This window comes from Centropristis striata, chromosome 15 (assembly GCF_030273125.1).
Source record: "Centropristis striata isolate RG_2023a ecotype Rhode Island chromosome 15, C.striata_1.0, whole genome shotgun sequence".
NCBI lineage: Eukaryota > Metazoa > Chordata > Actinopteri > Perciformes > Serranidae > Centropristis > Centropristis striata.
In genome coordinates, this window is record NC_081531.1 from 31,268,438 (window position 1) to 31,293,222 (window position 24,785).

The following is a 24,785-nucleotide window of genomic DNA, read 5'->3' on the forward strand; positions in this document are numbered from 1 at the left end:
CTACTTCACTACATTTTGAGGCAAATATTGTACTTCTTACTCCACTATGTTTAGCTTTAGTTACTTTTCAGGTTGACATTTAACATAAAAAACATAATGATTTTAAGGGGATTTTTATTTATTTATAAAACCTCATTACAGTATTTCAAGTGGTTAAAATTAGCCCTATCCTTACACAAATATTCTAATAATATATATGTAATATCTAAAACGATCTCAGTGGGTCCATTCTGTATAAAGAATACTTTTACTTTTGATACGTTAAGTACATTTTGATGCTGATAATTTTGTATTTTTATTTAAGTAGGTTTTGAATGCAGGACTTTGACTTATAGTGGAGTCATTTCACAGTGTGGCATTAGTACTTGGTAAGGACTCAGGTTACCTTTTCCACAACTGGAGAGTACATACAGACTGTAAAATAAATAAAAAGAGACAAACTAACAACACAATAATACTGACCCATGATGATGGACGCTGTTGCAATCATAGTAATAAAATCATATAAAATAACACAGTTCCTAATAAAGTCTTTGTGTGGTTGAGTTTTGACACGCCAACTGCAGTTACAAACATGTTGGTAATGCTGTGACCCAGAATTACTTGGTAAAGTTTAAGCAACTAAACTTCTTGTTTAAGATTAGGAAAAAATAAATGGATTATACTTGTTTTCAACAGGACACCAACATCAGTCTCTATCAACGGACAAGATTCTGTGCATTACTTTTGTAAGAATAATAACAAAACCTGATTGAGAACAATCTGTAATGTAATATGAAGCACATGGAGTTCATCGTAATTAATTCTGCTTTATAAATAGACTTGCTTGGATCTACTGAAATTAACATGAATAGAATTATTTTTTTTATTTATTTTCTAAAATCAATTTACACATAAGCCTTGTAAGTGTAGGCTTCTAGTGTCACCACAACACAACATTTGACAAGCCTGTAGAACCCTTTATCTACAAGTCTACTAATTACATGGGTTTGTTACAATGGTTCTGACTATTACTGCCATGCAGAACACTGCAGCCGCCTGAGTGCCTTGTTATGTCCTGTTTCCATAAACTAATCTGCTGAATGTCAATTTCATATGGATCGTGAGTTTTAATAGGTTACAGGAGTGGGCTGGGGAAAGTGAAGGATTAGCACACAGGCTTTTATCAGGCCACAGAGGCAGCTACTGAAGACAGCAGCCAGTTGCTGTGGCTGGAGGGAAAAGACGACAGTTCTGACCTCAAGTATAGAAATCCATCTTATGTTGAAGTATATCAAGAGTGATGTATAGTCTGCAGTGCATAGTATGCCAAGCACAATCACTTTTATCGACTGTATGTGAGGTTGTTTTTTGCTTGTGACTCAGTATGTTCAGCAACAATCCAAGGTCATATCTGCACGAGGCACATAAACAAATCTCTACAGTACTTAATGTACTATCATCTATAGTAATCAATTCTAGGAACATTTTTCTTTTAAAAAGACTTACATGACAACTGAGAAGGAGGGCTGTTTATATAACCATATAACTACAAATATGAGCTGAATATCCATTAAGTCTTTTTTCTTATGCATAGGGCTATACTTCTGTGGGATTCAAGTTGAACCTCATTAGTGATGCAGTCTGGCATATGTTTTAAATTATTTCACAGTTCTAATGCATTTGTAAACTGAGCACATGACATATGATCTGGCTTTAAAGACCTGATACTCCTCTGACTGTAAAAAAGAACCCTGACATCATCTGCTGTTTTGTGGACTATCGTTTTGAAGCGTTTTTCCACCATCTTGTTTTTTGCCAAAAGTGACCATATTTGGGCAATAGGGTGGGGCTGGGGAGGAGGACCATAATGCTAGGTGCATCTGTTATTTAAATTAAACACACACTAAGCTTTTGGAGTGTATTTTTACTGAAATCTGAACAAGACATTTTTACGCAACCAAAATGTTACATTTAACCTTATAAACTGGAAACACACTGTGAAGGGGTCAACGCTCTTAGATGAAAACACACACTGTACCCTGGATAGTGAACTGTCAATCATAAAGTAGCCCCACCATAAAGCTAAACCCAGCTTTATCGTCTATTTTACTCTAAATGTGACCATCATTTAAAAAACATCATGCTGTATTAAAGAAGACTTGGAACAAGGGATTTTCATCATAAACCCATGAGGAAATGATTACAGAGGTATTGAATCAAGCAAGAATTAGGGTCTTTTTCTCATTGACTTCAGCACTTCACTTTTCAGAAATGGCGCCGAGTGCCAGAACTTCTTTATAGCTGATGTATGATGCAAAATTTCCTTTAATCTGATATGACTGACATCTGGAGCAGTGAATGTTGAATTTAATCTCTGGGCTGTTAGTTGCTGCCGATGTTATGTTGAGTTAGTAATGTTGTGCATCCTAAACCCAAAATGTGGACACACACGCTTGCCGAAGTGTAGTGAAGACAACCCCGATGACACAGCCGCACTGCAAGCACTCTCTCTTCCTAAATTCTTCATTACCCTGAGTTAGAATTTTATAATACACCAAACAGAGTGAAGCTCTGACTTTGCAGCAAGTGAATGATGTATAAGTGAGTGTGTCGCTGAGTCTGTGAGTGTTAGTGACAGAAACACAGAAAATGAAGCCAGAGTACGGCAGACTCTGAATCTAAAGGCCTCTCTGTGTGTGCGTCTAGCCTTTATGATGTAAACTGAATGTAACCTTTCTCCTCTCACACAGCCCCTGCAGTAGGGACTAGGAAGCCCCAGCCCCAGCCCACCCCCACCCCCTTTGGAGCGGGCATAGACTCGCATTCATTTGAGGCTCAGCTGCTGCGTGGTCTGGGTGTCAAGTGAATCCCACCATGTTCCCATGCAGAGAGAGGCACAGAGGGACAGTCAGAGCAGGGTGGGGGCTGTCCAATTGGTAATCAAGCCTTGCATAATGTTGGTCCCTGAACTGGACAGTGCCTTAGAGACACTTTGGAGAATATCATCCTGGAAAATGGGAGAATGAACAAAGGTACTAACTGCCAATGTGAGACAATTTAGACTTTATCTTGAACACTACACACCCACAGCACTCATCGTGTGCAGAAGCACCAAGCCTCTTGGCGAGCCTCTGACCCCACTTTTACACCATTTATTGCCGTAATTACACACGCTCTTGGTTATTTCACCTGCAGGCCTAATATGATTGCTGTTACTTCTTTGGTTAGTGACAAAGCCATTTTGAAAAGGCATTATTTCAATAAATAGCATTTATATGAATATTATTTCCAAATATCCTCTTTAACAAATTGCCTGTTATTATAAAAAGAAACTCTCCTCTCTGATGCAAATGGATCCTCTATGGATATGACACTCTGTTCTCGCTGCAGATGCAGCCTTCTGACCAGCTCTTATCTTGTTATTATGGAGTATGAAACTGCCTATGGCTGTGTAAATCGGTCATCACACCAAGGCTATTTCAGGATGGTATACAGCCTTTCTGGTAGCTCTTTTAAGGGAATCGTTCTGTTTTATTGTTCACTCATGATGCTGCAATAGAGGGTTTTCCCTCAGTCTACCTCTGACACACAAAGCAAGATAAATCTGGGAGAATATATCTTTGTCTGGAGTTTTGTTCCCACTTTGGATGTGTGTATTATTTGAGCTCCATGCCTGCATGTCCACGGCTGAATGCTGAACAGAAATACATACAGATAGACAGATAGATAGATAGACAGATAGACAGATAGATAGATAGATAGATAGATAGATAGATAGATAGATAGATAGATAGATAGATAGATAGATACGGCAAACACTAATGCAAAAAACACTCTTCAACCATAAAGGCAAAACCAAGAATTATTGCAACTGTGTCATAAACCAGTAATCAAGTTGTACATTATTAATTCACATAATCTCAGCTAGGAAATGGTGAAAATTGCTTTCCATCCAGAGGCACATCTTTTCTGGGGCATCTCTGAGCCGGTAGCCTAAATTGCAGCGCCTTGTTATGAACTTGCTGTTGCTTGCATATATATGTATATATAATTATTTTTATAAATTACAAAATTAATTTGAAAAGAGGGGAGATTTTTCAATTTTCACGCACCTTCTTCTCCACTGCAAACAAAACGTTTCTTATTATTTAACACATACTTAAATTTTCAGGAATATATCTAGCGCTCCTTAGAGGATATGGCAAATGTCAGTGTAGTTTTAAATTATAATTTGATTATAATTACTGTTTTCACTTGATATTTTCAGAACTCTACTCCCTGAATCCCACTGAAGGCACAATACTGTGTTTAAATGCAGAAGCGCTACAAGTTACTCTCATTGGCACAGCTCGATCATAATAAAAGTCTTTCTGCTTGAAGGAGCTGTTGAGGATGTTGACAACAGAATAGAGTCGATTGCGTGAAGGCATTTAATAAGACGTGTGAAATAATACTCAAAGTGCAGGCTTGGAATGAGTACACCTTTAATGAGTGCTCTCACTCAATGTGGCTGCTTCATGGCAATAAAACATCTGCTCAGCAGAGATGCATTCTCCTCTGTGAACTATTTTAGTATTGAATAAACCTTATATGAGGCAAAATGAGAACAGGGAGAGGATTGATTTACCTGCACAATCATTTGATTTAGCTGTGCAAGGATACTGAAGCACTTAGGTTATACAATGACAATGCCAAATCTTCCTTTATTTCCCAGACAATAACAAACGGGACGTCTATAATAATAATAATGATAAAAATAATGATTATTTATGGATGGCTTCACATGCTATTTGTGACACACCTTCTCATACAATGGTTTTCCTTTATTTTTTATTATTTTTAACATTGTAGCTTAATACTGAAGACATCAAAACTATGAGAGAACACATCTGGAATTATGTGGTAAACAAAAAAGTGTTAAACAAACCAGAATATGTTTTACATTTTAGATTCTTGAAAGTATCCACCTCTTGCTTTGATGACAGCTTTGCACACTTCTGTTATTCTCTCAGTCAACTTCATGAGCTGATCTCCTGGAATGGTTTTTCATTAACAGGTACACCTTATCAAGAGTTAATTTGTGGAATTTCTTGCCTCCTTAATGTGTCTGAGAGCACCAAAGCAGAAGGTGGCAAGAAAATCATTGAATGGGAAGGTGTGTCCTTTTGCCTGGTACTGTATATTAGATAAACCAAAAACAACTGATATTAAACTGCAACATCTAATTATGGAAAGACCTCAAACCAGCTCTGTTTATCATATGCTTCACAGAAAGCTGTGAAGTGGTTGCTGTCATGTATTTGGTAAACAGAGAAAAAGTGTTAGGTCTGCTGACGGCTGCTGATGGTTTATACTTATTGAAAGGGCCCTGAAGAACAAGGTGTCGTTCATGTAATTACTACAGTATGCTGCAAGATCAGCAATACTTACAGTTAATTAAAACCACAATGTATCTGGCATTCACAGACATCTTAGATAAACACTATTTAAGAGTTAAAGCTGGAGTAGGCAACTCTCTGCTTCTCCTTCTCCACACAGTGATTCTGACACTCTTACACATCGGCTATTCTATTTCATTTTATCCTATAATTACAGTCCTTACTTGCAGGCCTGTAATAGCCTCTGAGATTAAATACTGTGATTTCAAGCTTTAGCTGGATACATGAACATGAACTAGGGCTGGGCGATATGGACAAAAAGTCAGATCCCCATATATTTAGGCTGAATATCAATATACAATATATATATCCCGATATTTTTATCGTAATGTGAGAGCAAATGTTCATCAAAGTCAAAGCCAAATATGACATGTCACAAGTAGTTTTATGGAAACCGTTATCTTAAGTGAATATAAATACTGGAGGAGTATCTTTTTTTTTTTTTTTTAAATCAAAGCTCCATAAAGTGCACATTTAAATAAAACAATATGGTAAATAAAAATAGCATATGAAATAAAATAGGTCAATCTTTTTCTGAAATATATATATTTATATGATAAAAGAATAACGAACATTACAGAAGAACTAAATATGACAAACTAAATAAGGGCAGCATTTAGATATAAAGAAACATTTTTTTTTTAACTATATCGATATATATGTGATATGGTCTAACTCCATATCACATTTAAAAATATATCAATATATTTTTTCTATTGACATATCGCCCAGCCCTAACATGAACTTATAGTTGTTATTATACTATACTATATACTATGCTATACTATACTATACTATACTATACTATAAGACCCCCTTGCTGTGAGGCAAGAGTGCCAACCACTACGCCACCGTGTAGCCCTTGTTTATATAACGTATGTATATAATGTATTATTCATATATATTTTTTCTATACAAATTTGCTTGAACATTCATTGTAACTCCTCCGGCTGTATCTTAAGCTACTGTGACGACGGAATTTCCTCACTGCGGGATAAATAAAGTCTTAGATCAATTAGATAAATCTTATCTAATCTTATCTTAAATTAGCCACAGCTGGGATGAAGAAATAGGGATGGGAATCAGCAGACAATATAATTATGATACTTAAGTGACAGTCTGATGTTATTGCAGTTTTAAACATATATTGCAATTTATTACCTTTTTTCATCTGCATATTGTGTTGTCAAAACCTTTTTTAAATGAGAAAATAAGAAGTTTTTTGGTTTGTTCATCTTACTTCAATCTTTTTTTTTGCAGCAAATTGTCAAGCAGACAGCAAAGATGTGGACTCCTGTACAGGCATTTTGAACAGTGAATTTTGTACAAAAAGGAAATTTGGAATATTTACAATATTATTAATTTACATAATAAAGCATGCCAAGTATTGATAATTTATTATGTAAATTAATAATACTGATATAATATTGCATATTATAGGGAGCTGTATCGATTTGACCCCACCTCTATAGGTTAGCAGATGGCTTAAGTATACAACTTTTTCTCTCCATCTCTAAAGCATTTCACCAATATTGACCAGTATTAATGACATATATTTATTGCATTTATTATTCATACTTTCACTATCTGAAGGGACATGCACACGCATCTGCATTTGTAGAACGACAAACAGGAACTACTATTATCTGAAATTACCAGTAATTAGCCAAAGTCTCCCATCACAGGCTAAAAACCTATTCTTAAAACAGAAGAGGAATTGCAGAAGACTAGTTTTCTCTCAGACTGCTTGAATTATAATACGCTGAAAGTTTTTCCCCAATAACGCCACAAAAAACTGCCTATCCCAGCTCTAATATTGTTGAAATACTAGAATAGGATGCCAACAAAAGCCACTTGTAACGAGAAAAGTGGCCCGTCTGGTGTTGTGGAACAAATAAATAACTGCAGAGTGATGTTAGATTGCATCTTGTAACTTCCATTCTGAGACAATGTAACTGTGGCTTGATGTCCTTGGTGGGCCAGAGTGAGGGAAGTGTGTATTATAAAGGTTTGGATATTTCTCCTAACTCTGTTAGTCAGTGTGACATTGGCAGAAGATTGAACTCCCTCTCCAGCAGTCAGTGTTTGCAGGCTGAGTCATAAGAGACCATAACTAATCATGAAATAACCTGTCGCATGTCTGAGTGAAACTGGCAGTATGGCTTGTATTTTCCAATCTGTTAAGCATAGCTTAGCACAGCCCGTGTCTGTTTGCATTCTAATGAGCTATCAGCTTGCATTAAATTATCCTGATCCGTGACACTTTACCCAAAGGTTGTAAGAGGTCAGGGAAGGAATGTCTAGTGGATTTAAATAGTGAGCTGAGGTTTCTTTGTGAAGAACTAATTACTGATTGCTGATGATGTACACTCTTGAGGCTAATGAGAGCATTAAAGCACTGTGCACTGACATCGTTTGCAGTGAAAAATACACCTTCAATCTTAACCCTGAAAATAACAAGATGAAGAGTCAATATTCATGCTGGCAGTTTTGTAAGGTAGTACAGTAAAGCTCCTTGTAAAATAGAGCAAACTATTAGAGAGATTAACCGAAGTATTGCACAAGCCAAAGTTCACAAAAGGACACGGCTGTCTGTGCTGTATCACATAGAATTCCATATGTTGTATAGAAAAACAGGGATAAATGTAAGTATTTTATGATTAGAAATGTAATGCAACCTACTTTACAATTTAATCAAATTACTGTTATTTAACCCACTGAACCCCACCATCCCGCCGATTGAAATGTATGTTCTCTTTAAGAGATCGCCAAAAATACACCATTTATTGTGGAAAAAAACGGTAAAAACAGGCACTATCATTGAAAATATCATTTTCTGACAGTTCTTACATGGATCATCAGTCACCAAAACTAAGCTTAAAATTGTGATTGGCAAAATCACTTTAATCAACATGTTTAATTTGAAACGTTGCCAAAAATAAACTGTTTGGAATAACTGGATCCTGTTAAAACATTAAACTCAGTGCAACAGGGAAACCATGACTAATTCTGCTGAGATGAACTGTCATGTTAAAAATATGTATTGTTTATATAAATTCTATTTTATTCCAATTTAAAAAAGAATGATCAGAGACATTGAACTTTTAACATTTTTTTCTTGTTTTTGTCTTTATAACTGTGCACAAAAGACATTTTTGAGTTGTTCCCACTTCCAACCATGATTGTGCTGATTCCATAGAGCTGCAGGACTTATATACTGCAGAGAAATGCAAGGCCACAGTGAGTCAAATGTCTGCCTTGAAACGGCTTGGGATTCAGAGGGTGAAATTCTTACCAGTAGAATGGATCCCATTATTAATAAACATGCCTATTCACACATTCATGCAGCTCTTACCTGCTTCCAGCAGATTAGCAGTGTCGTCTTCACTCAACAACACTTTAACCTCACAACAGAAAAAACAACAACAATCTTGCCTTTGGTGCTATCTAGAAAATGTTCACCTTGTTGCACACTGTGTTACTACACAAGAAGTGATGTAACATCTTACTCTGGTGCCTTGTTACCACTTCTGAGGGAGGTAGAGTGCAGTTTAACTGAAGTCCACAGTGTAACACATAAAAGTGTGGCGATAAGTAACAGTTACGTGTGTTAAAGTAACCTATGCAATATTTTTCTGCTTATTATATTAACAAAGAGGAGCAATAATATACTGAGATGAACAAAAACATGAGCACTTCAAAGATTTCCAGCTGAACAGAAATCCATTCAGCCACAGTTTTCTGTTTGGAATACCCGTGGGGCAGCGACAGAGGAGAACATTGCTATCTTAACAACAAACGACATTGGGGATAGAAGAGACTGCGATCAGACAGCGGTGCTCACACTGTGAGTGACTTTGTGAGCGCTCCATTAGTAATACTTGGTGATGTGAAAGGCTCTAATTGCATCTCTGAGGTAGTCTCATGCAGGTTTTAAAGAGGCACATCATGTATTTCCTCTGTCCTGATTATAACACTGTGTTATGACACTGTGTTAGAGCTAAAAGTGGAGACCGGAACTTGAGGACTGAGCATGACATCGAGTCTGTTAATAAATAACAGCAAAGAGATAATGTTTCAAATGACACTGGGTCAGCTGGTGGAATCCTCTGCAGTGTTCACACTTGAGGAAAGCTGGTGAAACGCATTGGCTGAAATTGAATATCTGTTATCCAGGTATCTGCTGGTTACTGCAGATCCCCAGAAGTATTGGCTAAATAGTCATCAAGCTTGACTCAACTGTAACGGTGTGTTCAGACCGGACGCGTAGCGAATATTTCGCGCGACAAGATTACATACAAAGTCAATGCAAACACGCGAATAGACGCAAATTTTTGCCGGCGGCGCGAATCGCGGGTTTCGCGCGACGCGAATGCCGCGATTGACGCGAATGTCGCGGCGCGAATGAAACAACGAATGAAATTCGCGTGAGTTCAATAAATTCAACTTTGGCGAAATATTCGCGTGACGCTGTGTCGGGACAGCCTATCAGCGTTGAGATTCTGGACGACAGTGTCCGAGATACATACATGAGAGAGAAGAGAAAAGAGGCAGGAAGGAGGAGTGGGTCGGCAGGAGGGACAGGAAAAAGGTGGAAGTACTCTGCGGTCCTCTCTCCGTGCTGAGTGCGCCTCCGGATGATGTCCCTCACCCAGACACGACGGCGTGTTTTCCGACGTATCTTGGACTTCCAGAGCAGGTACAGGGACGCTAAGCTTGTCATGGTTGATGACAGAATGAAATGGAGGGAATTATTTGGCGCTAAATAGTCTCTTGGGCGAAAATTCGCAAGTTATTTACTCGCGCGAGTGACGCGAGTAAATTCAACTACTCGCGCGCTCAACTCGCGTGAGTAACGCGACGCGAAAATTCGCTACGCGTCCGGTCTGAACACACGGTAACATCACTTATCAAGGTTAAAGGGAAAATAAGCCAAAAAATATTAATATGCAAACAGTAACAGAAGTATTTTCTGTTGAACTGTTATTCATAGATAATCATGTTTATGGTGAAGTGGTTGGGATGAGAGTCAGCGCAAAATGGTGGACTGCCCCTCCAAGTGTTACTGCCGGGCATTGTGGTGAAGATTTACCTGTTCATCTACGTTCAAACCCTCACCTATGGTCATAAGCTTTGAGTAGTGGCCCAGAATGACATCGCGGATGCAAGTGGCTGAAAAGAGTTTCCTCAGTAGGGTGGCTGGGCTCAGCCTTAGAGATAGGGGGAGGAGCTCAGACATCCGGAGGGAGCTCAGAGTAGAGCTGCTGCTCCTTTGCATTGAAAGGAGCCAGTTGAGGTGGTTCGGGCACCTGGTGAAGATGCCTCCCAGGCACCTCTCGTTAGAGGTGTTCCGGGCACATCCACCTGGTAGGAGGCCCCGGGGAAGACTCTGAACACGCTGCAGGGATTATCTCTTGCCTGGCCTGGGAACGTCTCCGGTCCCCCTAGAAGAGCTGGACGTTGTGGCTGAGGAGAGCGATGCCTGGAATACTTTGCTTAACCTGCTTCCCCCGCGACCCGGCCCTCAGATAAGCAGATGAAAATGGATGGATGGATGGACGGATCTCGTTTATTGCTTTTTTTCTTGATAATTCAAAACAATTAAACTTTGAAGGGCTGTCATCAAATATTACCATTAATTAATTACTAACCAACCAAACTACTCATTTTGCACAAGCCAAGTGCAACTAAAACTAATAAGGCAATAAATTAGATTAACAGAAACATTCAGCCATTTATCAGGCACATTTCCTGGTTGCTTGTGTAGTGTAGGATGTAAAAAATGTCAGGTGACAAAGTCTAAATGCAACACCTGTTTTTTCCCCTTGGTTTGGGGTTAGAGTTTTTCATTTTATTTTATTCAGCATTTAATCTATTCATTTCTTTTTATGGCACCCCTTGACATTTGAAGGAGGGTAATTCTTAAGTGAATGAGATCAATGTTTTGCACATCTATGCTCTTTTAAATACCAACCACAAATAGCAGTACATTTGATGGTTTCAGTTCAGTAAATTGGTGGAAGCAAGCTATTTCAGTAATCCCTTCCCCTGTTTGTGTGACCCACCATTGCTATTTATCAAAAATAATTGGGTCATATGAACTCAAATCTCTTATTCAGCGTCTATTCAAATTCTTATGTGCACAGTTGGTAGAACAGCATCATCAGTTTTTCTTTGCACACGCGACTGCATTCATGAGTCGCTGTGTCAGTGTCACCGTGAGTCTCTCAAACTATCAAACATTTCTGAATATATTGCAAAATTCATTTGATCAGATTACTGATGGCCCTTCTGTGAAAACTGGCTACATTATGTTACCTGCATATAATCCTATACAATATAATAGTGCCTTTTAGTTAAAATCCCATTAAAACCCTTAAAACACACAACACATAAGACAACAAAGACGCTTTTTAATGTGAGAAACTGCAAAGGCAGAGAAGCCAAAATAAGTCAAAGGGGGTATTATCGCCTCAGGTGCTTGACTTCTTTTCACATCTATGTAAATGTCAGAAGTTTTCCACTCATGCCTAAAAGGCTAAAAAGCTGTTAAAAGGCAGCGGGCGGTCAGGCATTGACCTGTGGTGCACCTCACAGAAGGACAGGTCTGCATGTGCTTTATTGTGCAAAGATTTAAAAAGATTAAGGCAACGGTTCTTGTAAATTACAGGTTCACTATTACAACCCTGAAAGCTCCGCCAGTCAATTACACAATGCTCGAGCTTTTCTACCTCGGTGATGTAGCAGTCGGGAGCTGTGCCAGCAGTTCTGGGCTCAGAGTATCCATATGACTCACACAGAGCAGAGATTTGGCAGAGATTATCATTTCAGGGATACACTGTCTCTATGTTGAACAAAGTGATGGCAATGGTAACTAACGGAAAAATACTAGCTTCAAAAGATGTCTGCGTGAACATTCAATACTTCCATATGCATAAATTAAGCAGGCATGTTATTTTTATAATGAGCTTTTCGTCCATCCATCCATCCATCCATCCATCCAAATCCTCACCAAGACCCACTTACAAATAGTTGTATTAACAAAGATTAGCATTAACTACAGATTTCACTATATAATCCATAGAATCCTAGTCTCGATTCATTTTTAAATGCAAAACGTGACCCCAAATCAGAGCCACGGAGCTTGAGACGTAGTCTGGCATGTCCTGAAAACATCTGAGGTGAGATATAGGGAATGATGTAACAGAATCTTGATTAATTATTAATCAGCACTGCCTAGTTTGACATTTTTTATGATTTGAGCCGAACGCCAGTCACAGCATCAAACCCGCATTATATGAGATAAACGGTTGTGATTGGCCCAGCGAGGGCCAGGCCGGGTGGAAACCTGTCTGAATGGGACCAGGAGCATCTGCCAGAGCAAATAAATACGAGCTCAGTAGATTCGACTGGTGAATAAAAACTCTCTCTATATATGTACGTACTGTATATATGTATACTGGCTCACAATGGAAACATGTATTTACTGGTTGATTATAAGTGAATTGCTGATTGTAACAGTGCATGCTTACTAAAGTAATGACCATGAACTATTTATAGGAGCTATGAAAGGTAATTGAGTCCACTTCTGTAATCACTCTGAAAACCTCCATCTAAGAATGTAATTTTCACCTGTCAAGAAACTAAATTCATATATTAATATATTATTATATATAACTAAACAGTAACAACCTACCCATAGTGCATAAAGTGCAAAATAAAATTCAGTGTCTTTGATATTACAAAAGACCAATTTCAAAAAGTATGTTTAATATGGAAATGTTTGCCTCTGAAAAGTATGTCCATCCATATGCACTCAATACTTGGTTGGGGCTATTTGACTTGAACTACTGAAATATGAAAATAATAATAATAATAAATATGAGTGTGTCTCTAGTTCGCCGTTGTACACACATGGTTAATTTTTTGAGACAGAGCTGCCTGGTCAGCTGTTGGTTGAATTTAGAAAAATATTAGTTAACTATGTGATATATGTAAGTGAGTCATTCCCTCTCTACGACCCAAAAGCCTGTTCTTGTCTGTTCTATGTGAGTTTGGTGGGTGGGTGCGATCTCACGGCAAAGTGGCTTAATGAGGCTAACACACCACAGCTTTGTGTGAAATATCTGCCCACCTCGCCCTCCTCTGTACACGGACATTGTTGCTCTTTGTAGTACTTCACCTTATTTCTTCCTTTGCTCTGATCATATAATTCTTACGACCACTAGAGACTACCACCTAACAACAATGTAAATATGAGTCTTAATCAACGGAGACTCCTGGCTTTAAATTTCATTTATATACATTTTCTCAAGTATAAGAACAAGCAGTAAATGAGAGCAGTCTGTTACTGTATTGTTGACCAGAAAAGACAAACTTTTTTTCATGATACCTGAAGGACACACTTGGAAAGGGAGGTGTGAGGGAACAGGTGCACCTGCATCTGTAACCTATACTATACTATAATACTATAATATCCAATTAAATCCTGCATACTGCTCATTTAAGACTTCAAAGGAATGAAGCATACTGTATATGCTCTTATCACAAAATCTGTATACACAACTAACACAAGAGCATATTTCAATCTGTTGAACACATCTTAAAATGAAACTTCTTCTCACTGAGCTGACACAAATGCAAAGAGGTCTGGGTTATTTCCCCTCTGGGTCGTTATGTTGCCATACTGTACATTGTGCAAGTCTCTTAAAGACATGATCCGGGCCATTGACTTTATATGGCCCAGACTCAGAAGTGTCTCACAAGTCTATTTCTGGTAGGCCACCATGTTATGAGCGGCAATATGTTTTCTTGAGCCTTGGTCCCGGGACGCGAGATTAAGTCTGAACCTCTATCCTGGATTATCCTTGTGGCCTTTGGGACACAGTCATAATCATGAATGACTCCACCTGAAATGAAGGTCGGAGGGAAAATGGGATTTGATTGGGCTCTTATACCCCTAGTTTTGTTACACTTTATGGTAGCTACATTACAAAAGACTACAATGCCAACTTTCCTGCACTTCTCACATAGACATTTGACTGAGTTATATATCTACAGAAAGAGCCTTTAATATTCCCAAGCCCCCCTGCCCTGCAAATTATTTTCAAAACATATTTGTACCTCAGAGGACAAATCTAGACTGCACTTTGCTTCACCTTGCAGGTGTTCATGTATTCTGCGTACAGGTTTATGAAAAGCCTCCAAATATGTTTTAGAACCCTTTGATAAAACTAACTTCATAAAGCTTCTTTCAGGAAATGTAAAGCCACTGTAGTTCTGGCACACACAAAATGAAAGATAGATACAATGCTTGCTAACTGCCACACAAAACAAGAAAGGAAGACAGCTGCTGTCTAGTGCTCTATTACTGTACCTTGCCTGCATGCCTGGAGGCTACAGGCTCAATTTGCAGTCTGCTTTATACTTCCGTGGGTATTAAACAATTCAAAGGAAATGTTGACTCACAAATTAATGTCGACGGTGGGATCCACTCTGCAGATAGCTGATAGGTGCTAACACTGTGGTTAAGCAAAGCTATGTCAGGTGGAATTGCATACGTTTGTCAAATGTATGGGGCACATTGTGAACTCCTGGTTGGGATGGGGTGGGACGATTTGGAGAAAAAAATTGCAGGAACAGTTGTGTCACATTCAGTTAAAGTCAGTGCTCATTGTGACTTTGTATTGCAATACATTTGTCACAGCTGTCGTTCCTTATGAGCTGAATGGAGTTAAGTGAAACAACCAGTCTGTGTTGTGCATTTTGTTAAGACAGGAATAGTATTGGTATTTGCTTAGAAATACGGACAGTTGCATAAATACACCTAGACATACACATCTGCAAGCACGGGCGCACACACAGGGCTGTAATGAATATGCCAAAATAATCATCTGTAGCTGCAGAGGTTAACCAATAATTACACTCTCCATATGTTTACAGAAAGAAGCGCTAAAAATTGAGCGCAGAACATCATTATATATCTGGGTGACTTTGGTGATGAAACCATGACCTGGAGGTAATTAGCACAGATGTTTGTGGCGTACTTGGTTAATTGCTTTCTGTATATGAATATAAATGTAATGAAGCAGCTAAAGAATCTCAGTTGCTTGATAAGCTTCTACACTGCTGCTTTGTTTCTTATTCTTAGGTGATAGTATTGAAAGATAGTACAGACAGTAAAAAAATCAGTAAAGCACACCACCTTTCTTGTTAATTCTTGGAATTCTTGGCTGCCCTTCTGGACTTGTACTCTCACGCAGAAGAAGACAAAGGTGGGAGGAGTAGATTGTTTGTTAGGCTTCACTGTTGGCAAGAAAAACAAAGCAGCAGATTGTGGCATGAATGAGACAGGCTGTACCAACTAATACTGATGGTTACAAAACCATTGTCCGGCCTACATATTTGTTTGTGTTTTCACATTATTGTCACATTCTCCATTTGTTTTAATGACTTTGATGATGGCTCAATGTGAAGCATGAGGCTTGTTATTTCCTCTGCGTTGGACTGATGTATTGGTTTGACCTTTGATATCGGCAAGCAATGCCATTTACCACCCGCATGATTGAGAGTCCTCCCTGAACACTGCTGGATGGAAACCAAATATGCTGCAGTGGAATTGTTTTCTTTTTATGTTGTTGTTGAAAATGTTGTACTTTTTCTGTAAAACGTTTAATATTATTCTTGTAAATGCAGGAATACATGCTAGATTTGGCCCTATAATTGCAAGGGTGGAGATCAGGCATGGGACTACATCACACGCCACACCTCAAGCATGTTAGTATTTTTTAAAAATTGTTATATAAAGAAATATTTATAAGTCAATAGCAAGCCACTCTATTTCCAATCCGATCACTTTGCTGCATGCTTGTGTCGCATAAACCCTATGACGTGTGTGTGTGTGTAGACTAGGGGCTGTCTGGTGTGTGTTCTTGTGCACATTAGGCTATGTTACGTGAGCGTTGGGTCGTTTTCTGATCAAGACAAATGAAAAACAGTTGACAGGCATGGAATAAATGTCACTGCTGCACTTTGGATATTATTCCTTTCATTGATGGACATTTAATCTGTAACATTATAACCAATGCAAAGCAGGAAGCATGTATATCATCAGAAGTTATTTTGGTTTGTAAAAGAAATATAATCACTCAGATTGTGATGGCAGTCACTTTGTTTGACATGTGTGTGCAAAGTTAACAGGCAAAGGCTCAATGCATTCTCATTGTGGCTGCACTAAGATGTTATTAATTTAACTTATGATGTTGTGATAGCCATTTTATTGGAAACATTATGACCAATGCATATTTAAAAATCATGCATATGCAGTCAATGCGCTTGTTGTTGTTGTTGTTGTTGTTGTTGTTGTTGCATGCTGTGTGTGTTGTGTTGTTATTAATTGTGGGTGCATGGGCACTGTCAGACATTTTTGTCATTGCTTTGTGGTCACTTATATTTGGCTTGTAGCTGTTTGGTTGAATATTCGTATGCCTAATGCAATCAATAATGACAATTATATTGATTGTATCATGTGACTTATCTACATTAATTGAAAAAATGAAGACTTCCTAATAAAGTTACTCTGCATTTATGAAAATCAACCATTTTCATAGCACCCAATGCAGGGCAGACTGACCAAAAGGAAAATTCTGTCAAAGTCAGAACAGCCGTCCCACAGACCCTGTCTGTGGCCTTTGTGGTTCAATAACAATAACAATAACAATTTGTGAATTCAGGTTAAAGATAGTTGCAGCTCAAAAAACAGGGAGAGTTCAGGGAAGTGCTAGGATGCTCTACACCACAACATTTTTATTATTATCATTTGAAAACTGGGGCTGCATAAATAAACACAACACAAATAATCAATGATTGTGAAATGTTTTTCCCTGTGAATATCTTGTCTACTAGGCTTTTGGTATAGTATCTTGACATGCTGGCAAGTAGTTATTTAAGCATATTATCATGTATGGGTGGTGGGCCTAAATTTGGGAAAAGTCCAGGGCCTTTTTTTAGTCCCAGTCCTCCCTGACTCCATGTATTGGTAAACCTTCCCCTTAGCCCCTGGAGAGAAAACGTTGTATATATTCTATATTCTTAAAAGGTGTCTCTCTTTTTGGTAAGTGAACATAGATCATTTGTATGTAATAAAACTAGAACATCTGAAATACTGCTGGCAGCTCTGTCAGAAAATGTAGTATTTAAAACACATATTGATGGAACCCTACTGGTACATCATTTAAATTGACGAACTATGTATTCAATATCCTTCAAACTGCCAAAACTTGCCTGACTCTTTGGCAGCAAAATATTACTGTACATACATTTATGTCTGTAACGCTTGTTAGACAGAGTGCGATGAAGGTTTAGCCTGAGGCGGCCGTTTGAAATTCAGGCTTAGATGATGTGATGTGCATCAAACTAGCTACAATTATAGAGATATAGAAAATCAAATAGGATTTGGGGTTGAACAACTGCATACCAAACAATAATCTCTCTCAAGGGGAATCACTATCAAGTTAAAAAAGATCATCATGTTTCTTGCATGGCTTACAAAACACAGCTTACCAAAGCTATTATATGTGTGGAAATAGACATGAATATTTGTGACCAAAAGTGGACAAATGACTTTGCAAGGATTTAACTGAAAATCAATGCATTGAATAATCCAAGACATACTGCAGGAATTTTGTAAAAAAAAAAATAATTTAAAAGGCAGTTTAAATTATGCAATGCGTCACAGCCACTGACAGGGTTTAAAATGTCATTAAATAGTTCCATCTGCATAGATCTAATGTTTGGCTGTCATAGTAGTAGTAGTATAGCCCCTGAATTTTTACTGTATTCCTCCCTATTTGAGCTGCAGTTGTAAAGTTATCACCAGATTTATTAATGTGGTATCATGCACAAACAGAACAGTAAACTTGGGCGGCTCTCTTGTTTTGTCCAAAATATATTTCACTAATGCAGGAAGCAAAAAGCAGCTTGAACACTGTAATATACATCTTATTCTGGTGCACAGTCTTGGGAATGTAAGGGACATAATAGATAAAGACTACAGAGGACAAACTATTGATTTTCAGGTCAGATCAATACATTACAGCAGCTAGCACATTGGGCTGTGTGTAAGTTTAAAACAGCGGAAGCAACAATTTCCTGATAAGTTTATGTTCCTTGTAGCTAGTTTCAAGTCTTCTTCAACACAGCATTATGTTCATTTTATAAATTATTATCCCATTTATAGTAAAATAAACAATAAAGTAGGGTATGTTTTAGGGCAGGGCTAACTTGTGATCGATAAGTTGCTAAAATTGTGTGTACATTTCAATTGCAATTCAATTGTTCACTAGCCAAAATTAACATCCCGGGTAGCGTGAATTACGGATGCACATTACTAGCCAAGCTAGCTAGCTAGCACTGGCGTTAGCTGGAAACTTATTATACTCACAATACCTGGTCCCACCAGACTTGCAACCTGTGTAACTTCCAGGTCCACCCTCACACCCAAATATGGTCACTTCTGGCTCAGAAAAAACATGAAGGCCATCAAAATACCAAACTCAAGGCTTCAAAACACAACCCAACCCAATCTACAGGGGCTACATCCATATCGTTTGAAAGGAGCTTCATATATATATATATATATGTATATATATATATATATATTTACACAGTACAGTAAACACCAGATAATGTTTTCTGGCAAACATGCATTTCTTACACACACTGTTAACAACAAATTGTTCTTAAATAGCCCCCCTACAGAGTTTAATGCCCTTTTCTCTCTTAAAACAATACTGCATAACAGCACATTTCAATAATGATTACCACAAAGGCACAATTCTTGCAGTTATTCTAAATGACTCTGCAGCAAATGAAGCTTAACTCACCGTGACCACTGGACCAATAAGCTTAATGTTAATCTCTGGCTATTATAAGTATGAAAAGCTTCTGGTAAAAGTCGGGTCTATTATTTTGGACATAGAGGGCTCTTTATGACGGACGCAGCAATCAGACTGGAGGTTTTTGAAATGTGGTGTTATCAAACGTGTCATGTCCAATTAGGCCGCTATTGATTCCTCAAGTTAGACACACAGTACATTATAATGTATTAACAATGCATGCACAATACAGAGTATGTAAAACTTCTCATGTCACAGTTTGAAATTCTAAAACTTAGCCAAGACATTTGTGTGACATTTGTGTTTTTTGTTGTTTTTGATACAAGATCACATTCAAAGTACACAATCTGTTGGAATAGAAAACCCATCATCATTTATGACTGAAGAGTGAGCAATTATAAATTTTTGCATAATAATCGTTGTTCTGAAAGGACTATTTCAGCAGTGCTTTTGTATGTTTTACACATCGCTTATACACGGCATAACTGTTGATTATTTTCCAATTTATCTTTGAGCCAGCAGTTGGGTCAATTTCAATAAAGTCAGAAAATGTTCTTGCAGATCCTAGCAATGCGTTAAAATGGGCAATCAAAGCACTTGTAGGGGAAAAAAAGTGTCACACACTCTGGCTCGTTGATCTTGAAGAAGGCCTGAGGCCCGAAACGTTATCTGAATTAAAGAGAAATGCATATGGAGCCAGAGTGTGCGACACTTTTTTTTTTATCCTACTTTCAAGTCTGCTCCCAGTGATCATCACCTAACTGCAACTCTTGGCGTGTATTGCATTTCTTTTATCTTATCAAATGGGCAATCCATCACAGACATCATAACGTTGGTGTTGTATGGTTTTGTAGCTGTGAGGGCAGCATAATCAGAAACATCTGCATGCAAATGAGAGGCAACCAGATAAATAAAGAAATATTTCAGTTACATAGAATTCTGTTTTTTTTTTTACTTTTATTTGTGACATACCAAATAATTTTACCTCCTCAGGGTTCTAAAATCATTCAGAGGATACAATGCAAGGAGATAAATAAAATTAGAAAATATTATTAAAAGCCACAGTTGGACATTGTTTAATTTTAGGGGTCCACAAGCTGAAAAGGTTGATAAGCACTGAGTTGGATAAGCAGAAAAATACATTTCTCTGAAGATGAAACAAGGCATTTTTGTCTTATTTCTTGAGCAGTTCAAAATGGTTGTTTTCCCCAACACTTATGACCATAGAAATAGAATGAGAGTAGAATGAAAAATCCCATTCAAGTCAACATAATGGGATGGTCCCAGCGGCAACCAGTACTGTTGCACCTGCAACCTGTTGTAGCAACCTGTTGTCTCCAGTGACTCGACTTACCTTAAGTCCCCACTGATGTGTGTTGTCACCATAATAACCAACAAACGATGCAATCGTGCAATGTCAGTTCTTCTACTATTCTTCTTCTCTGGTTACAACAGAGTGGAGAACCAGACGCCACCAAGCCGCCCAGACGCCCACTGTGGGCGGATCTGAGAGGGCACGATGTTGTGTAATCTGTTGTCCCTTGTTGTTACAGCCTTCATACCAACATAAATCTGACTGTTCTTTTTAAGGGAATCCATATTTTAGGGGAGACCAATTGCTCAATTCACCTATTGCTAAGCCCCGCCACCTCCACTCACTCCGACAAACTGTCAACATTCGGTGAGGGCGCTATGGCAGCTGTGACAGTCGTAGAAATTTCACAGGAGGCAATTAATCATTTTTGGAGACAGAAAAATGAAATATCATCTCGAAGTCACCAAAAGGGCCTTCATTAACAGGTTTTCACTCGTCTTTTCACCCCACTGACACCGCTCATTCCGGTGCTTGTTGTAAACAAACAGAGATCGCTAAGTGAACACCTCCTGCAGCAGCAGCACATACACACTGTACTGCTACAGAGCTAACTGTAGCTAACTGCCGCTAACGAGGTCGGCCGGTTTGTTAACAAGAGGCTCTTGTTAACAAGCCGGCCGACCTCGTTAGCGCTCGTTAAGACGGAGTCGCTGGATTTGTCTCCAGTCATTAATGAGGAGATATTTATTTTAATATTGATAGATATTGATTTCTTACGGCACACTTGTGTGCTGCGGAACAGCGGTTGGGAATCACTGCCATAGGGAACCGGGTTACTGCTCCCATATTATTGGGCTATACCTTGTGTCAGAGTTGCATGTACCCCAAGCACACTGTTTGACCATTTTAAACTTAAAATCTCAAGAAAAAACACATAAAAACGACTGAAAATGGACTAACTCCAATGCATTTCAATGGATGTGGAAGCAGAGAATGTCCGAGTGTATTGAGTTAGCTATGCGCACTGTGATTGGCTCATCGCATTTGGGGTGTGGCTTAGCCATAGGTGAATTGTGGTATCCGATCATTACGATAATTTAATCCACAGAGACCAGTGAAAGATTGCAACTAAACTATTCCCCACCATTCTACCCACTCGGTGCAACAAACTTGTACTTACGGTCACTGCAGAATGGTCCCCCGTAGGTGGTCATGGTGCAGTCACAGGAGAAGCCCTCCCACAGCTGCAGACACACTCCCTGGTGGTGGCAGGAGTCCTCTGTGCAGGTGGTGCTGGGACCTGCAGGGTGTTGACAGCAGATTTACCAGGCGCATTCTCTCCATTTTTATTCATGCATCTTTGCTATTATCCAAAAGGAGTTAATGCATGATGGTTGGCTAGTTGTTACTGCTAAATTAGACAGCAGATATTCAATCTCTCAAAAGAATATATTAATGTGAAGTAATTTTATTGCCTTCATATGTATTCTACAGGCCTGCAAAGAAAGGAGGTTTAGCAAGATAACCAAAGCAAGTCAAGCAACTTCTCACTGGTTACTTATTACCTCCACTAAATGTCAGAGGTAATGCAATTGATTCCGTCTGTCTATGTCTGTGCGACTTTGACCACCTCATCTAAATAGCTTAACAAAAAACCCAATTCTGTTCACAATTCACAATAACTCATACTGGTGCAAAGTTGACTCTGCTCAGTCATGCTGTTAAGAGGAAGACATCTATTGATTTTGGAGAATCCATGACCTTTACCCAAGTGTCACCCTCAAGCCAAACTTTGGGTACACTTATATAACTACTCTGTCATATCCTGTGCAATGTTTCCTGTAAAAGCAACAGCTACCTGGGGAGATTGTTTGATATTATTAAGTCTGGGCAAGACTCTGTGCTTCACTGAAGGCTTTCTTGTTTGATTAGAACTCAACAAAAGCAGCTGGATTCGACTACAGAGTGATATGACAAGAATTATATGTTACAGTGAAAAATCCCAAAGCACCGAATGTGTTCACTGGCCAATCCTAATGGACCGTTCGATAAAGCTGTTTAATACCATAAAAGATGGGGTATAATTAGTTTTTTTTGAGTCAGCAGTCACTCTGAGCTCTGCTAGTTTCATCTCTGCTCTGATGCTGGGAAACATTACAGGAATGATTCACAGGTGTTTCATACTGCCCAGTGTGTTCCCAGCCTCACCTCCACAGCCGTGATCCACCTCTCCAACCTTGTGAAGGGCATCAGCCAGCAGGTCGGGGAGTCTTCCGTTCAAGTCCACGGATGCCAGGCAGCCCTGATATCCTTCCCGTGATGCAATTAACCTTGGCAGGCTGTTATACATGCTCTTCCCAACACCGCCAACATACAGCTCTCCTGTGAGACACGGAAAGAGAAGATCATATTATGCTCATTTTCATGTTCATATTTGAATTTTGGGTTTCTTAGAGAACATGTTTGCAAAGAACACTTTCTTATTCTGTCTGAATGCACCTGTGTTCACCCTCTATTCACCCCTATCTGCTCTAATCTGTCAGTGTTCCCAGCGCTTCCACATTTGCGCTTTTGGTGTCTCTGCACTGTCATTGCAGCTGGGGAATAACCTTCACGGCACTGTAGAAGTGTTTTCTACCTATGTAGGCCATAGTATCGTCCTAATGGCTAATTTAAAGACACACACTTTTTCTCTGTGGATTTAGCATGTTTCTTATACTTTCATAGCATTTATAAAACACCTACTCCTGCTTCAAAATCAAAAAAATCTCACATTTTAGGATTTGTGACCTTGGCTCGGTTGGTAGAGTGGTCATCCACTGGTTGGAAGGTTGGTGGTTCAATCCCTGACAATGGCAGCCTACGTGTTGAAGTATCGTTGGGCAACATACTGAACCCCAAATTGCTCCCGATGCTGCGTTCATCGGTGTATGAATGAATTCCCAATGGTGGCAGGTGGCACCGTTTAGGGTAGCCTCTGCCACCAGTATGAATGTGTATGTGAATCGGTGAATGAACGTAAGCGTAAATCGTTTTAAGCGGTCACAAAGTGACTAGAAAATCGATATAAGTGCATTTAATTTGCTACAACCAGGTATATATTGGTTTATGTTCCAAAATAAAGGCTGAATACACAGACAAATAATTTATTGAAAACTACTGAAGTTGTGTGAGGGTATAGTGTAAATATGAATATTAACACTCAGTGACCACTCAAAGTCTACTCTTATGATGCCTATTATATCTAATTTGTGTTGACACCGTCATAGAGGTGGTAATGACTTCTGCAGAGGAGGTACTGAATTGAATTGTCCCTTGTGTTAACAGTGGAAGATAGGGCATGGGCTGGGCTGAGGTCTGTGCCCTTATTCTACAAGGGTGCCCTTCATGCCCTTCTAGTTCAATTATGTGTTTGAGGTCATAGTTAGTGGTGGACAAGGCTGACCACCCTCCCATATATGGGAAGGACAAATAGTTTTGAAACTCATCTCCTACAGACCTCAATAATGAACATATAATTAAACACATTTTCAACAATGTCTACATAATCTTTGTAAAGGTTTCATTTAGGAATCAGATTTTAACACCTTTTGAGTGTTGACTATTTTTTAACTCTAGTTGTTTGTACATGCTAAACATGTGGAATTGGTAGTTACATGGCAGTGTGAATTCTCCTAATATTAGAACAAAACAACAAAAGAAGATTAAGACTTACCATAAAAACTTAATTTTATCAATAAATATTGTAACCATGCCTTCCAAATAATGAAAAATAACACATTTAACATAAAACTTTGCACAATGAAGCACATTTAGAGTGAATATGTTGTGATATGATTGAAAAATTGTTCCGATAGTGACAGAACAAACATGAAAACATGTTAGCAAGTATTCATTGTGTCTTCTAACAAAATATTTGAATTTACCTTTCAAATCCAGGTTGCGGGCTCCATTGGCATGTTGGGTGACAGTGCGGGAATCAATCTTCAGGATGTGCACATTGTTGTTGTCACGGGAGATCACCACATTGTGCCACTGGTTGTCATTAAGTGGCTTGTCAGAGTTCCCCTTCATTAGCGACGGCCCATTTCCCAAGTCAAAAACATAATGAATGTACCTGCAGGACAATGCAGATGTTTACATTTAGTATTTTTT

The 24,785-nt window shown here is 38.6% G+C and overlaps 1 protein-coding gene across 3 annotated transcripts in view; it reads right to left on the minus strand.

Moving 5' to 3' along the window:
• nrxn2a (neurexin 2a) overlaps nt 1-24,785 on the minus strand; it is a 150,960-nt gene that overhangs the window by 51,448 nt on the left and 74,727 nt on the right. For all 3 annotated transcript variants that reach the window (XM_059350888.1, XM_059350887.1, XM_059350886.1), the window contains 3 exons: nt 24,557-24,747; nt 22,839-23,012; nt 21,811-21,930 (listed from right to left, as the gene is read on the minus strand). In XM_059350888.1, coding sequence (XP_059206871.1) covers nt 21,811-21,930; nt 22,839-23,012; nt 24,557-24,747 — 485 coding nt within the window. The remainder of the gene's footprint in view (nt 1-21,810; nt 21,931-22,838; nt 23,013-24,556; nt 24,748-24,785) is intronic.